Source organism: Phoca vitulina, unplaced genomic scaffold (genome assembly GCF_004348235.1).
Source record: "Phoca vitulina isolate PV1807 unplaced genomic scaffold, GSC_HSeal_1.0 scaffold21, whole genome shotgun sequence".
NCBI lineage: Eukaryota > Metazoa > Chordata > Mammalia > Carnivora > Phocidae > Phoca > Phoca vitulina.
This window is the reverse complement of record NW_022589724.1, coordinates 26,700,853-26,716,250: the sequence shown is the minus strand read 5'-3', so window position 1 is coordinate 26,716,250 and position 15,398 is coordinate 26,700,853. Positions and strand designations below refer to the sequence as shown.

The following is a 15,398-nucleotide window of genomic DNA, read 5'->3' as shown; positions in this document are numbered from 1 at the left end:
GTCAGTTGAAAGAAGCTGGGTAGGCAGGAGGATCCCGGAGTCCTAGTCCAGGCACCCTGACTCACTGTGACCTCTGATGAATGTCAGACCCTCTCTGTTTTTTAGTATATGTACAGCTGAAGCAAGCACAAATGTCAGCCCCTCTCTGGACTTCACGCGTGGATTAGAAAGTCCCCAGGCCACCAGCATCAATGTGGGGTGGGGGTGGGGGGATACACATCAGACGGGTCAGACTGGGCCAAGTGGCTTTGTGTTCCAAAGGTGGAAAAGGTCCCTCAGAGAATTGTCTGGGCCTCTCGCAGCTCTGATCCCCTGAAACTCTGTCAGCCTTGGGAGGATTAGGGAAAGATGGAAGGGTCAGCCTACAGCTCAGAGGAAGACAGCAGATAAAGGGATGTCTTAGAGGCGAAGGGGCTAGGGGCACCTAGTTGGCTCAGGTGGAAGAGCATATGACTCTTGATTTCTGGGTCCTGAGTTCAATCCCCACATTGGGTGCAGAGATTACTTAAATAAATAAATCTAAAAAGAAAAAGAAAAAGGAAGAAAGAAAGAGGAAGAGGATATAGATGGGGGCCTGGGTCTCCAGAATGAGGGAGGGAGAAACCCTGGTTCCTGTTCCCCACCCACCCCCCAGGCCCAAGATGTTGGGTGTCTCAAATACAGCTGGCACAGTGGACACCACCAGCCAGGACAGAAGCCACCGGCCCTGCTCAGCAGCTGATGGGGCCATTTTGGCTGTAGCTCCTGAAGACTGGCCCCTGGCCTTCCCCGGAATGACATTTTTCTGAATGGCGAAGGGACAGAATGTCTTGGGAGTGAGCGTGGGGACATGAGCTCAGCCTTCAGGAGCCTTGGCCCCAAGTCAAGTCGTGTTTTCTGGGCCCACTGCACTGGGAGTGACTGCTTGGTGCCGATTCCCGAGGGCCAGGGAGGGGGGTGGCCAGGCTCCTGAGAATGGAGAAGAGGTTCTGAGGAGCTCAGTTGGGTGAGAAGAGCAGGCAGAAGACAAACTATGCAGGAAATACAGTGAGACTAAGCTCACTTGAGGCAAGGCCCGTTCCCAGCTGTCCTGGCCCCATCTGATGAAACTGCCCAACAAATACAGGGACGCCTACCATGTGTCGGGGGCACAGCGAGGGTCCCATCATGCTGGGCTAGCAGCTCCCCTGGGAACCCCCACCAAAGGCTTGTAGTGGAGGCTTAGTGAGGCAGACTGGGTTTGAGTCCGGGCCTGGGCCTTGCTTTCCCCATCTGTAGTTTGGGGATAACCTCTCATAAGGAGGAACAGGAATGCTTTATTGCCTATAAAGAGCTTGGCACAGGGCCTAGCACTTACTACAAGTGCCGATCAGCTGTTCACCAAAAGTTAGCTGGGGCTGTTCTGGGTGAAATGTGAGGGTATTTTGATTTTTGAACTTTCCCGTTTTCCAAACTGCTCTTGTCATCAGTGGAAAGACTATACCACTGAGGTTGGGGGGGGACAGCCCTGGCGGGTCCAGATGGGAGGAGGGGCTGAGCCTCCGAGATTTGCTCATGTATCCTGCTCAGGCTTTGGGAGGTGGGTTTGCATTGTGTTTTTTGTGTTTTTTTTCCCCCAAAAGCTAACCAGCTCCAGATCCAACACTCCTGCTCCTGGTGGCACCGGGCGGCCCCAAGACTGGGTGGGGGAGTGGGAGTTGGTGGGGGGGTACCAGACCAGACAGGAGGGGAGGACCTCCACTGTGGAGACCCAGGAGGGTCTCAGAGGGGATCACAGCCCAGCTGCTCAGCCCTGAGGTCACCTGGAGGGGTCACAGTCCCATGGAGGGAGGAAGGACAGACCCTGGCCTGTTCCAGAGGAGATGCCCAAGCAGCAGTTAAGGCCTAATCACTAAGGCGGAGGTCAGCCACATGGCCTTTCTTCTTCACCAAAAGCCCCTGCCCCTGGGTCCGCACGGCAGCCCAGCGCAAACCTCACTGGTCCAGGAGGATATCAGTTATTGGGCACTAAAAGCCAACTATTTGCCAACTAAAAGGCAACTTCAAGTAAGCCTCAGAACAATCCTGCAAGGTTGCCGATACTAGCCTGATGTTACAAACAAGGAAACTGTGCTTCCACATCAGATAAATGGCAGGGCTACGATTTGAAGGCAGCTCTGCCCATCGCCCTGAGCCTCTGCAATGGACCCCAGCACCTTTAGCAGGCTCCCAAAGGGGCTAGGAGCCGGCTCCCCCACAGTGACTCTCAGCCCCACCTCTGCAGAGCCCGGGGGAATGGCTGCTGGGAATTACGAGGGACCTATGAGAGCATAGAGTGGAAACGCCCGTTGCACAGATGGGGATATGGAGGCCATAGGAGGGAAGGGGTCAGCCCGGCTTCATGCAGGGAATAATAGAGCTGGGACAAGAATGGAGACTACTGGCTCCCATTCCAGTGTCCCCCTCCCCACCCCGGCCCCCCCACCCATCAAAGCTCATGAAGGCTCAAACCACAGGTGACCAGGCCAGCGGCAGGACCCCCGGCCCAGGCCACGCCTGACATGCAGCAGGCGCTCTGTCCAGCCCACGCCCGGTAGCGGCCTCCAAAGGGCAGGGAGAGGGGCAGTTACCCACCTTCTAGATGCCCATCAGTGGCCATTCAACAAACCAGTCCACAGGGCCCAGCGGGACCCAAAGAGCTGAGGGTAGGGTCCCCCCCACGACACGGAGATCTCCAAAGGCTACTTTCTGTTATAGATTTATTTGATATTTGAACGGAGTCTACAAGTTCAGACCCTCATGTAACGGATTGCTTCATGGTTGTCAAAGGCTAGTGTGCATTATTTCTGAGGATTACATCTGCTGACATGACGCAGAAAACACAAATGGACAGACAAATGGACATAATCGTTAAGACAAGAGACGCTAAAACGTGCCTTAGTGTCCAAGTGATTGATCTAAGGCGGGGAACCCTTCTAATGCAGGGACCCCCGTGACTGATCTAAAGTGAGGTGGCTTCTTGCCACCAGGCGCCGAGAGGGCTGTGTGTGCCTGGCACCTGGGACAGAAATTGGAAACCCAAACCTGGGGAGCCTGCCCCTCCCAGCGGCGACCTCCCCACCCATGACCCCGCCTCCAAGTGTCTCTTCTGAAGGACCAGGCGGTGACAGGGCTGATGTCAGCGGCTGAGGCTAGGGGTGTCACTGGGCAAACTCATGACACATGAGGTGGGAAAGCAGAGTCCGGGCGAGGTAGCTCCTCCTGGCTCCTTAACACTGTGACGAGGGACGGATGGGGAGGATGGAGCACCGTTCATCCGGGGATTAGCCAACCCGAGTCTCCTCCTTTCTTGGCAGCTCCAGAACATTCCCTTTGGCCAACAGCCACAGAAATGAGTGCCTGCCAAGACACATGGAGGAAAAAGAAAACAAGACACCAAAAACAAAACAAAACAAAACAAAAAACCCCTCCCTGGAGAGGAGAGGAAAAAACAGAACTCCTGGACCAAGGTCACACCAGACTCGAAGACATCCTGCAGCCCGCACCCCGGTGGGGAAGGAAACAGTTCAGTGTCTTGCTGCTCTGCTCAAGGGAAGCTGCCGTCCTGCCCTGAGACCCCAACTCACTGGCCTTCACTGTCTTTTGTGGGTTTTTCTTTTTAGTTTTTTTTTTTAGTATTTTTTTTTTCTTTTTAATACCCAAACCATCAATTTTCAAAGCTTTAAAAAAAAGTTCTTTTTTCTCTTTTTACTTAAAAAAAAAAATCTAAAACTGATGAGACCAGCCCCAGGCCTGGCCTTTCCACCTGGCGGCCTGCTGTCCCCCGGGCCACACCGCCAGAGCCCAGCCCAGCACCCCTGGGGCAACTGTCATGGCTGGTTCTCCCTGGACCCCTCTGCTCAAGTCTGGGTGGTACTGCCGGGGGCATCACCAAAAAAGGAAAAGGGAAACTGCCCACCCTTCCTTACATACCCCCGATCGGAGCTGAACTTTGTTGGGAATGTATAAGTTATCCGGAGGGAGGGGATGCGAAGTGGAGAAAAATAAATACCAAGAGCTAAGTGGGCGTCCCCGGGCCTCTGGCATCAGCTCAGCCTCTAGGGCAGAGATGGCCTCCAGGGGGGAGGCCCTGATTGTCCAAATACTGCGCTCTAAGACATAGGTCTCTGCTCTCCCCGACAGGCGCCCGCCCTGAGGGGGGCATGAGTCTCAGAAGGAGGAAAGGGGCCAGCCCCTCAGGTACTGTCCCGTGGCCATAGCCCAGCCAACATCCAGCCCCAGGCTCCTGCCCTGGCTGAGGCCTGGCTGGTCGTCCCTGGGTGTCTGGGTCCCTGGGCCCTGAGGACTCCTCAGTGACCCGGTGCTCAGCTGTCCGCCGGCGCTCAGGCCTGCTCCTTGTCGGCCCTCCACAGCCGCTCCTTCACCTCGGGTGGCAACGTGTTAAACAGGTCCTCCTCCACCACCAGGCCGCTGCGCTTGAGCAACGGACACTCGCCCAGCTCCACGGGCAGGCACTCCAGCCGGTTGCCCCGCAGCTCGATCTGGGTCAGGTTGGTCAGCTCGCCCACCCGTGAGGGCAGTGACTGCAGCACGTTGTTGCCCAGGTGCAGGGCCCTCAGCTTCCGGCACTGGAAGAGTTCCGGGGGCAGCGCCTCGATCTGGAAGGGCAGGAGCAGAGGGCCAAAGTGAGGGGCACAGCTCAGATCTGGGGCCTTGGCCGAGGCTTCTCCCCGCCCCCTCACCCCCACCCCTGTCCCAGGCACCAGCATCCCCTCTGAAGCCCATTTTAGCTCCCTGGGCCCAGGCCGCAGCACCGTCTGGCCTAAAGCCTGGCTGACCTCCACCCGTATGGGAAGTCTCAGCTCCACAGTCACTTTCTCCGGGAAGCTTTCCCTGACCTCCTGGGTAACCTAGGGCACCCATGGCCCCTGGCGTCACCGATCCCTCCGTGGCGAAGCTGCTTGATCACCTGTCACTCCCGGACCAGGCTCTGAGAAGGCAGGGCTGGGGCCCCCTGGTTCCCCACTGTCTCCCAGCGCTCGGCACCCGAAGAAGCATGTCACACTGGCCAGCTACTATCAACTCTGCCCCCTCCTCCATTGCCCAGGGCTCATCAGGAGCCAGGCTGTGGGGCCTGCCTGGTTTAAGAATAATTTATGAAAGAGAACGGCATGGTCTACAGCCATACCACCCTGAACGCGCCTGATCTCGTCTGATCTCGGAAGCTAAGCAGGGTCGGGCCTGGTTATTACCTGGATGGGAGAACGGCATGCTGAGAAAATCACACACCCCAGTTGCTGAGAACTGCGAGGAGCACTCCAATAGGGGTGGGGACCCCAGCTCTGTCACCTCCCTGTCCTGGGCCTCAGTCCCCTCATCTGTCAAGTCACACCCTGATCATGAGTGCAGGGAGCCCAATATTGGCCATTTCCCTCCTGAGTTTGCAAAATTTGATGACGGGTGACATCCCCACACAGCTTCCTACACAGTGGGCTGGCTCTGAGCACTGATGCTATTACCTCATTTACCCATCAGAACCCCCTGTAAATACCCTATAAACACTTCTTCTGCTTTCCAGATGGGTAACATTTCACCGAGGAGGCCCTAAAGAAGCTAACCTGCCCAGAGGTTCACAGCTGGAACATGGTGGGGCCAAGACTGAACCCGGTTCAACAGCTCGTGCTCTGCTCTCTGTCCACACCGTCGGTGGAGCAAGGAGCGTCGCTGGGGCCCGAGTGGGGACCTACTGTGTCTCTGGCCACCTTCTTCCCTGCCCTTCTGTGAGGAGCCGGCTACAAACCTGGGTTCTCACTGAGCCTATTTGCCAGAACAGTCTCCTTCGGAAGGCTGGGCAGGAGGGACCCCACGCGATCCCACGTGAGGATGATGGAGAGACTGTTTAATAACCCCTGTGAGGTGGCTCTGTCACTGTCCCCATTGTCCCGCTGAGGCCTACAGAAGTGAAATGCAACATGTGCAAGACTGCATGGCCAGAAAGCTCAGGAGAGGATGTAAGCAAGCCTTGCTTCCTCTGATTCAGAGCCTGCGCCGTGTTCCCATTCTGCCAAATATGGCACTCACTGGCAAGTCCCTTTCCCTCCCTGGGCCTCAGTTTCCCCCGCTGTAGACTGAAAGGTAGGACGAGAAATGCCTCTCGCCTTCAATGCTCTATGGCTGGGGGCCTTGGGGCAGACTTGGATCTTGGGTGACTGGTTTTAAAAGAGACCCCCAACCTGGGCCTCCAGAAACAGCCACTGTTGTGCCCAGCGGTCAGGGATGGAGCCAAGGTGGCCTCCAGGTGAGCAGGGCTGAAGGTCAGAGACATGAAGGTGAGAGGGCATGACAGGGCTCCGGCAGGACTGCGGGGCCTGAGCCCCCCAAAGAGCCCGCTGCCCCCGACAGGGGACTCCTCTGGTGGCTCAGACAGGGGTCAGGGCCGCACGAAAGGCTTGACCCAGTGAGTGCCGCAGCTGGGGTTCACATGCAGAGCCACCTCCCTAAAACGCTCCCTCCCCAGTGCCCCCGGCCCTAGCCAGTGAGCTCTCTCCAGGTCCCACAGAGGAAAGAGAGGTGCTCCAATAGCTCGGCGCCCACCTCAGCCACCCCTGTCCTTTGGACCTGTCCTCTTCCCGAGGACACTTCTGTCACTCGGCTGCCAAAGGCTTGGGGTCCTGTCCTATCACCCTGATCCTGCCCTCTCCTACCTCCCAGGAACCTCGATGGCTCCCCCATTAGCACTGAAGTAGCCTCAAGTCCACTTAGTCTTTGAAAAAAGAGACGATCCTCCCAGAAGCCTCTGGGGCTGCTCCATCGCCCTCCCCACCTCCCGACAAACCATGTGGAAAAACATGCTGTCTCTCTTTAGCTGTGATCCAGCTTCTGCCCTGCCCACCCCCAAAACTATCTGGCCAGAGTCACCAACAGTCCCTCCTAATCCACTGGACCTGAATCCGTTCCTTCACCCAACTGTCCCACTCGCTGTAAGCCCACACACTCCTGCCTGGCCTCACTCTTCCGCTTCGACCCCAAAGGCTTGAGCCAGACTCCTCTCTCCCTCCGTCCTCTACCCCTGGTGATCTCGACAAGGACCCCTCTTCATCCAGGAGCCCAGGAGGGGATAAGGAGGACTCCTTGAGCTTCAGGCTGACTCAATATGGTCCCTTGGATGTTCCAGGGGCTCCAGACACTCAACATGGGACATACACTCTCCTCTCTGAAAACCAGTGACTCCCCCTGCATCCTGTTTCAGTGACCCATCCTCCCAGGCAGCCAAGTGAGAAACCCCGAGTCACTCAGACCTCTCCCCTTCTCGCCCATCCAATCCAGCCCCATCCTGCGGATTGTCCCACCAAAGTCGCTCCACCCAGGGCAGCCTCAGTCCAGGCTTCACCCCTGCCGATGGCTGGACCTGGGTTTTCTGCCAGCTCTTGACCCCTCTCATCTTGCCCCTCAAACCCACCCCCCTCACACTGCAGCAAGAACAATCTCTCCCAATGATAAGTTAGCTCGTTTCTTCATCTACTCAGAGAATTTGGTGAACATCTGCTGTGTGTCAGGCACTGAGCGGAAAAGCCAAGATCCACGTCACCAGACGAGGGGAACAAAGGAGATCCGATGGAAACGAGTGGGAAGAATAGGACTCTCTTCCAGCCCTGGCCTCAGAGGAAAGTCCAAATTCCAGGAGCTGCTCAACTCACCACTCCTCCTCCCACTGACAGAACCTACTAGACTCTCCACTTCCTCTTCATCTGGCTAACTTCCCCTCATCTTCAGGGCCAGGGGAGATGTCCCTTCCTCCAGGAGGTCTGCCTGCCCTAAATCTGGGGTGAGACCACTCCTATGTGTGCCCAGGAGCCTCTAGATGGGCAGCCAGTGGGCTTTATTTGTCCCTGTGTCCCTAGCACCTTCCTCTACCCTAGGAGTGCGCGAAAACCATTTGCCAAATCAATGAAAGAATGAATAAATGGATCTGTAGACAAATGAACGCATCTTTCACGCCTATTCATGTGAGTTTAAACATGGGGAAAGAGCAGCTAAGGGCCTGAGCCGGGTCACACCCACCCCTCGCTGTCTACCTGCAGCCCCGGGTGGCTCACAGAGGAGGAGGAGAGGGGCTCCAGCTTAAATGAATGGGCCTTGGGTGGGAGGAATGGGGTGGCTGGGTGATGGACACTGGGGAGGGTATGTGCTATGGTGAGCGCTGTGAATTGTGTAAGACTGATGAATTACAGACCTGTACCCCTGAAACAAATAAGACATTATATGTTAATAAAAAAAAATTAAGAAGTTAAAAAAGTAAAAATAATTTTAAAAAATTTAAAAAAAAAGGATGGGCCTGACAAGGATCAGCCCAACTGAACTTTTTCCCTACAAAGGCCTCTGGCATTCCAGGGGCGGAGACAGGATGTGATTAAGCAGTGTGCTAAACAGGGCGTGCAGAGGGTCTCCTTCCTCGGACAGCGAGCCTGTGGCCAGCTCCTTTCCTGGGGGGTGACCTCAGCCAGCAGGCGTGATGTGACCTAACAGGCCTGCTAGCGGTGAGGAGCTGGGGGTAGGGGACGGAACCGTGAGCCAGGCTGGATGCCTGATGCGCCCTCCACCAGGAAGCAGGGCCCAGCAAGCCCCGGGTGCCCGCAGAGCCCACACAGAGCCGGTGCGGAGCCTGCGGGCAGCCGGGACAGAGGAGGCAGGTTACAAAGGGTCATGAGGTGCCTTAGTCGGACCCAACTCCAGGGGCAATCTGGCCCCCACACTGTGCTCTGAGGGAAGGCCTTAAAGAAGAGGCTGGGGTCTGTCTGGTGCTCCCCACATGTGGCTTCCCCCCAGGAGTCCAATTTTCCTGATCTGTGGCCTGTCCCAGGCCCTGGGGGCAGATGCTCCCACGTGAAGCAATCTGGGATCTGACCTTCGTCCTTGGCCACTCACAGTCATAATTTGGGGGAGGAAGATAGACTTTGTGACTCTTCCATATATCAGAGTCGAACTCTGATACGTGGAAGAGTCAGGCTGGTTTGCAGTAAGAGAGGCTTAGGGAAGAGGGGAGGGGGGCCCAGACCCTCCAATCTGAGTGACGTTGGAGAAGGTGTGTCCCTTCCTGGGGCCGGGGGCGAGGGGGGGGGGCCCGCATTTCAGGGGACTGCCCGCCTCTGCATCTGAAGCTGCTGGGGAGAGTTCCTGTCGGGAGCATCGTGCCCCGCACGGCGTGGGCTACTTCGTGCCACCGTTTGCAGGGGAGCTGCAGGGTGGTGTCTGAACCAGGTCTCCACAGTCCACACCCCGGGCTTTGGGCTCCCACCACCACCTGCCTCACTGTGTCTCCACCTTGAAAGTAGGAACTGGGAACGGGTCACCCCTCCGCAGGTCCCCAGGAGGGGTGGGCAGGGGGCGGTCCTTCCAGTGGCTGCAGCTGTTTGCACTACAGGGGCCAGACCACAAAGCCACAGGATCAGCCGGCCCTCAACCCCACCCGCCTGCCTCTGAGAAGGGGCCTGTGGGTGGGGGGCTTCCCTGGCCAGGCAAGGGGCTGGTACACAGGGCTACCAACGGTTTCCTGGGCGTCTCCAGGGCGTGGCCTCCCATACTGCCGGTCTGAGATGGTTTGCACAATTTCCTCTCCAGAAAGGCAGGTGGTGACAAGCAGAGGGGGAAGGGTGTGAGCGGGGCCAAGAGCTGCAGAGACCACCCGGCTCGGCCTCAGTGAGCACCAGCCACCCACGGTTTCTGTCCCTCGTGGACCCAGACTGGCCCCTCGGCTCCAGATGTGGTCTAGAACAGGCTCCAGACTAAGTCCCGCCTCCCACAACCCAGCCCTGGGACCTCTTGTCCCTGCACATCCCTGCCTACGAGAAACCCACCCCAAGTCACCTCGGGGGACCGACCCGCCTGATGACACCATCCCTCCCGGCAGGAGGACTCTGCAACATTCTGTGGCAAAGACAGGGTCCCCGGCCCAGAGATCCCGAGTCAACAGGTCTGGGCAGGGGGGCCCCCAGGAATCTGTATTCCCAACAAGCCCCTCCTGGATGGTTCTGGGAACCATGGGTGAGGACCCGACCACCCCGAGACGCTGTGCCTCCTGAGCAAACCGCCCACCCCCCTCCCCAGAGCCACGGCCAGGCCCCTCACCCGGTTGGCCGTGACAGCCAGGTTCTGGAGGTTCTGCAGGAGGCCAATGTCGGCGGGGAGGAAGGTCAGGTTGTTGTGGCTGAGGTCCAGGTAGCGCAGCTTGCGGCAGTAGAAGAGCTGGGTGGGGATCTTCTCGATCTTGTTGCGATTCAGGTAGAGGCGCTCGAGGCTCGTGAGGTTGCCGATCTGGATGGGGATGTAGGCGATGTGGTTGTACCACAGCTTAAGGCAGGTGAGGCGGTGCAGGTGCTGGAAGCTGATGATCTCCTCGATGGTCTTGAGGTTGTTGTCCTTGAGGTCGATCTCCTGCAGGTTGTGGAGGCTGAAGATGGAGTGCGGGATCCGCTCCAGGTCGCAGCGGATCAGCTCCAGCTCGGTCAGGTTCACCATCTTCTTGAGGCTGTTGAGGACGATGAGCTTGGTGCCCTCATTGTTGATGGACAGCTTCTGCAGGTGCACGCCCACGTCGGTGACCACCTGCGGCAGCTTGCTCAGGTTGCTCTTGAGCCGCAGCACCTTGAGGCGCTTGAGCTCGCGCAGCCCGTCGATGACGATGTAGCGGTTGTTCTCGGCGCTCAGGTTGCCCGTCAGGTGCAACTCCTCCAGGGTCTTCAGGCTGTAGATCCACAACGGGATCTCCTTGATGTCCGTGAACTTGATGTGCAGGGCCCGCAGGTTCTCACGCAGGAAGGCCAGGGCAGGCGCCTCGATCTTGGCCGCCGTGTGGTACAGCCACAGCTCCTTGAGGCCCGTGAGCTGGGCGATGCTGGGCGGGATGGTCACGTCCGGGATCAGCTCCAGCTTCAGCACCTCCAGCTCCACCAGGTCGAACACGGTGTCGGGGATGCCGCTGAGCATGAACAGGTGCAGCTCCAGCTTGTCCTGCGCGTTCTTGGTGAGCCGCTGCCGCAGCTTGTCCAGCGTCCACTCGTTGTTGAGGTTCAGCTGCCGTAGCTTGTTCTCGCTCACCTCCGAGAGGAAGACGGCGAAGCGCTTCGAGTAGAGCGGGTCGTACTGGTCGATGAGGTGCAGCATGAAGGCGAAGTCGTTCTTGACATCGGGGATATCGCTGTAGCTGCTCTCCTCGCGGATGGACTCGAACGAGTACTTCTTGAGAGAGCGCCGCAGCATCCACCACAGCGTGTACATGCAGATGAGCCCGTAGAAGATGACCAGGCTGATGTAGAAGGACGCCAGGATCTTGAAGAGCGTGGCCAGGGGGTGGGCACAGCGGTAGGTGCGGTAGCCCGTCAGGCTCTCGATGTCCACGGTGCAGTCCACGTCGAACTTGATGTTGTGCACGTAGTAGACGGTGTAGCAGATGATGAGGATGAACTTGATCACCTTGATGATGGTCTGCCGCATGTAGAGGCGGTACACGATGTCCCCCTCCTCCACGTGGGTACGGAACTTCTTCACCTTCTCGAAGAGCGCCTTGGCCTGCTCCCCCTCCTTCTTGTCCAGCACGCCTGTCTCCGAGCGGTCCACGATGCCCTGCTCGATCCGGGACTTGGTCCGCTGCAGCATGGGCACGGTGGCCTCCACGTCTTCGCTGACTGTCGACGACTTCTTGTCCATGGAGCCATTCATCTTGCTGAAGGCCGGTTTGGGGTCGCTCTCTTCCACCACCGTCTCAGACAGGGCCCGGGTGGTCCAGGGCGAGTCGAAGCACTTGAGCAGGATAGACACGAAGTGCTCCAGCTTCGAGCTGGTGCGTGGGAACTTGAACCAGAAGTTGCTGCAGGCCAGGAAGATGAGCGTGTGCAGAAGCACCAGGTAGGGGAAGTACTTGGCGAACCAGTGCAGGCGGTTCTCATAGCAGACAGCGTCCACGTAGTTGTACTGGTGCCGGTCCAGGTCGTACTTGATGCCCGTGGGGCCCGTGCCAGGGGTCGGCAGCAATGTGGTGTTGGGGTAGGTGGGCTCTGGGCCCGGGGCTGCCCAGCCCCGGAAGGAGTCATTGCAGGAGTCCTTGGTGACCCATTTACAAGGCAGGCAGATCATCTTGTCCTGGGTGACCTGCAGCGTGCCCCCGAAGACCGCGATCATCAGCATGACGATGGAGATGTAGTCGGTGAACACGTCCCACCATGGCTTCAGGATCCGGTATGCGGGCTGTGTGTCCGCAAAGTATCGAAGCTCCGTCACTGGAATCATGGTTCAACCTGAAAAGGACCCACAGGACAGGGTTACCACAGGGCGGCCTGGCCGACTGGGACCCAGGAGACAACGGACCCATTGTCCAAAATTCCACCTTGAGTCCAGCTGGGAGTCACGGCCTTGCCACTCACAGGGGGGCCCACCGATAGGCCTCTGTCCAGAAGCCATGTGGTCACCAGGTAGCTGGGAAACCACCACCGGGGAAGGCAGGCAGTCTCCCCATTTAACAGACACGAAGACCGAGCACCGAAGTCAGGAGCCACACGAACAGATTGCTAATGTGGCCTCCCCCTGCATTCCAGCGGGAGCATTCGGGAATTCCTGTCCAGACTCCATCCTGTTCATGATCAGACTGACCAGAGGGGCGTGTTGAAAACTCTCAGTTCACTTGGAACCAGCTGCCGAGACCCTGCCCCAGTGACCGGAAGAGGTTCCCTCAAAGTGTGGGAAATCTGAATGTACAAGAGGGGGCTCGATGTGAACTCACTTTTGTAAAACAAATAGGGAAGTTTAAAAAATTCTGCAAGGGTGCTTGTAATTATGTCCATATAGGATCCCGAGGGGAGAGACTCAGACACAGACACACACGTGCACATGCACGCACGGTAAGGGGTGGGGCCGGGCAGAGAAAGGACAAGAAAACAAGACTGGTCTCTGCCCCACGCTAGATGACATCACATTTATGATACTATCTCTGGCTGTGTGCATCCACGTGTGTGTGTAAGGAGCAAAGCTCAGGGAAGTAAAGTCACCTGCCCAACGTCACTCTACTACTCCTCAGGGCAGAGTCAAGACCAAACCCAGGCCTGTCCCTCCACCTCCCCATTTGCGTCTTCATTGCTGTGCGGGCCCGCTGTCCACCTGACTATGCCAAGAGTGCCAAGAGACCACGCCCCAGAATCCAGCTTCCCTGTCCCCTGGGGTTCCCAGAACTCAGGTCACGATGGGGCCAGCAGACGCCACCACCTGCCCTGGGCCACCAGCTCCAGCCCCGAGGTCAGCCTTCCCGATGAGGCCAGGACTCACAGGCCAGGGTGAATGGCCACCCCACAGGAAGGCCCGGGCCTCTAATGACCAGCTGGCTCCTCATACCACCCACACTCCTGGGAAGGGGGCACTCCAGGGGAGGGCCCGCTGAATCATACAGCCCGCCTCCAGCTGAAAGAAACCTGGACACTTGTCCCTCCCTTCCCAGTTCCCCAAGTCCACATCCAGGCAGGCACCCAAAGGCTGGGGACAGGAAGGGAGGAGGGGCCAAGCCAGAGGGCCTGAGGGCATGCAACAGCCTGCCCCTGCAGTGTCCAGAAAGAGGACGCCAGACGCTGGGGGCGGTGCAGTTTATGACCAGGCAGGATGTGGTTGCAGCCTCCCAGTTTTGGAGGGAGAGTGGGTGTGCCAGCCTCCCAGTGAGGACACTCCAGTGAGGAGTGGCCTCTGGGCCCCTGCTGACCCGGGGCTTTCTTTGCACATGTCGCCTCTTGACTTCCGAGGTGGAAACTGTTCACTGCTCCGTTTACAGGTGAGGGAACGGGAGGCTGAGAGAGGGAGGAAACAGCCCCATCCACTGTCCGTTCCGGTCTGGTTCGGCTGGCTCTTACCCTCCCCCGGCCCCAAACACCCGGTCTCCAGCACATCCTGAACTCGCCGCCATCCCGCCCTTGGCTCAGCCCTCCGGGGACAATAAAAATGACCAAGGTGTGTCCACGCCTCAGGGGCCTCTCGGTCCAGTGTGAGCGTGTGGGCAGCAGTGGAAGAGGCAGAGCCTGGGACAGGGCAAGGGGCAGCTGGGGCTACCGCCCGAGAGACAGATGCCACCTCCCTGCTGAGAAGGCCTTCGTGGAGGTGCGGGAGACAGAGCCAGGCACCCTGGCTCGGGAAGGCAGAGCTGGGAGGCCAGCGCAGGACCCGCCTCGTGGGGGTGGCCTGTCTGGAGGGTGGGGATCACCCTCTAGCTGCCCCGTGTTTCTGCCACCGACTCACTGTGCAACTCTGGGACACGTCACTGCCTCTCTCTGATGGGGTTTTGGGAGAAAACTGGGAAGAAGACGCAGGTGCCAAACCCCAGGCCTTAGTCCGCAGGGACGCCAGGGAAGGGGCGCCTGCCCCGCAACCAGGCCCCCGAGAAGAAACAGCTAGGTGGTTGCGGCAGCCTGCTCTCAAGTAGCTCTTGCTGAGGATGTGGGGGGAAGCCAGGGGCCAAGAAGGCTGAGCTGGGTTCTGCCCGCCTTGACCTCACTGCAGGGCCTTGGGTGAGGACCTCACTGGCTCTCGGCCCCAGGTTCTGCACAAACACCTCACGGCGCTGCTGGGAAGCGTCCACAGAATTGCAGGCTTTCACCGTGCTTAGCGCAGAGTGGGGCAGGCAGGCAGTTCTGGCACCTCCTCATCATGCCCCTTCAGGGCAGAAGTCTCCGGAACACAGTAGGTGCTCAACAAAATCAGTGGGTCTCAAGAGAGGGCGTGAGAGGGGGGCAGGACAGGGCTGGGCCTGGGTGTGGCGGGGAGGCAGGGCAGCAGTGAGTTTCGGGGTGGATGTGGGCAGGGCTACACATCCTGATGGGGAGGAAGCAGAGGCTCCCGGCCCTCCCAACCCAGAGGGCCCTGGGGAAGGAAACAGACCCCCCAGGTAGGGATCTCCACGCAGGGACCAGCTCCAGGAGCCAGTGACTCAAGGGCACTAAACACCCACGGACGCGGGGGGGGCAGTTCCCATTCCCAGACTGAAGACTCATAGCCAAGTCCAGGACATGCACATTGTTCTGGCCCTGTTTTGTGTTTTTTTTTTTTTTAAAGTAAGCTCTACACCCAACGTGGTGAATTCACAATCCTGAGATCAAGAGTCATGAGTCATGCTCTACCGACTGAGCCAGCCAGGCGCCCCCACCCATTTTTTTTCTCAAGATTGTTTTATTTGGGTAATATATATATAGCATAAAATTTACCCCTTTAAACTTTTTTAGGTGTATAATTCAGTGTCATTAAGTACACTTCCATTGTGCAGCCGCTACCACCATGGTCTCCAGGAGGCTTCCGTCTGGCTAAACTGAAACCCTGTCCCCAGGTAAACTCTAGCTCCCCATTTCCCCTTCCCCAGCCCCTGGCCACCACCATTCTACTTTTTTTTTTTTTTTTTTTTTTGAGAGAGAGGGAGAGAG

The 15,398-nt window shown here is 58.0% G+C and overlaps 1 protein-coding gene across 5 annotated transcripts in view; it reads right to left on the bottom strand.

The window, feature by feature from the left end:
• Nucleotides 1-3,620: 3,620 nt before the first annotated feature.
• Nucleotides 3,621-15,398, bottom strand: part of LRRC8A (leucine rich repeat containing 8 VRAC subunit A) — a 27,127-nt gene continuing 15,349 nt past the window's right edge. For all 5 annotated transcript variants that reach the window (XM_032418713.1, XM_032418714.1, XM_032418716.1 and 2 more), the window contains exons 3-4: nt 10,084-12,248; nt 3,621-4,616 (exon numbers count right to left, since the gene is read on the bottom strand). In XM_032418713.1, coding sequence (XP_032274604.1) covers nt 4,341-4,616; nt 10,084-12,240 — 2,433 coding nt within the window. In that variant the 5' untranslated portion in view covers nt 12,241-12,248 and the 3' untranslated portion in view covers nt 3,621-4,340. The remainder of the gene's footprint in view (nt 4,617-10,083; nt 12,249-15,398) is intronic.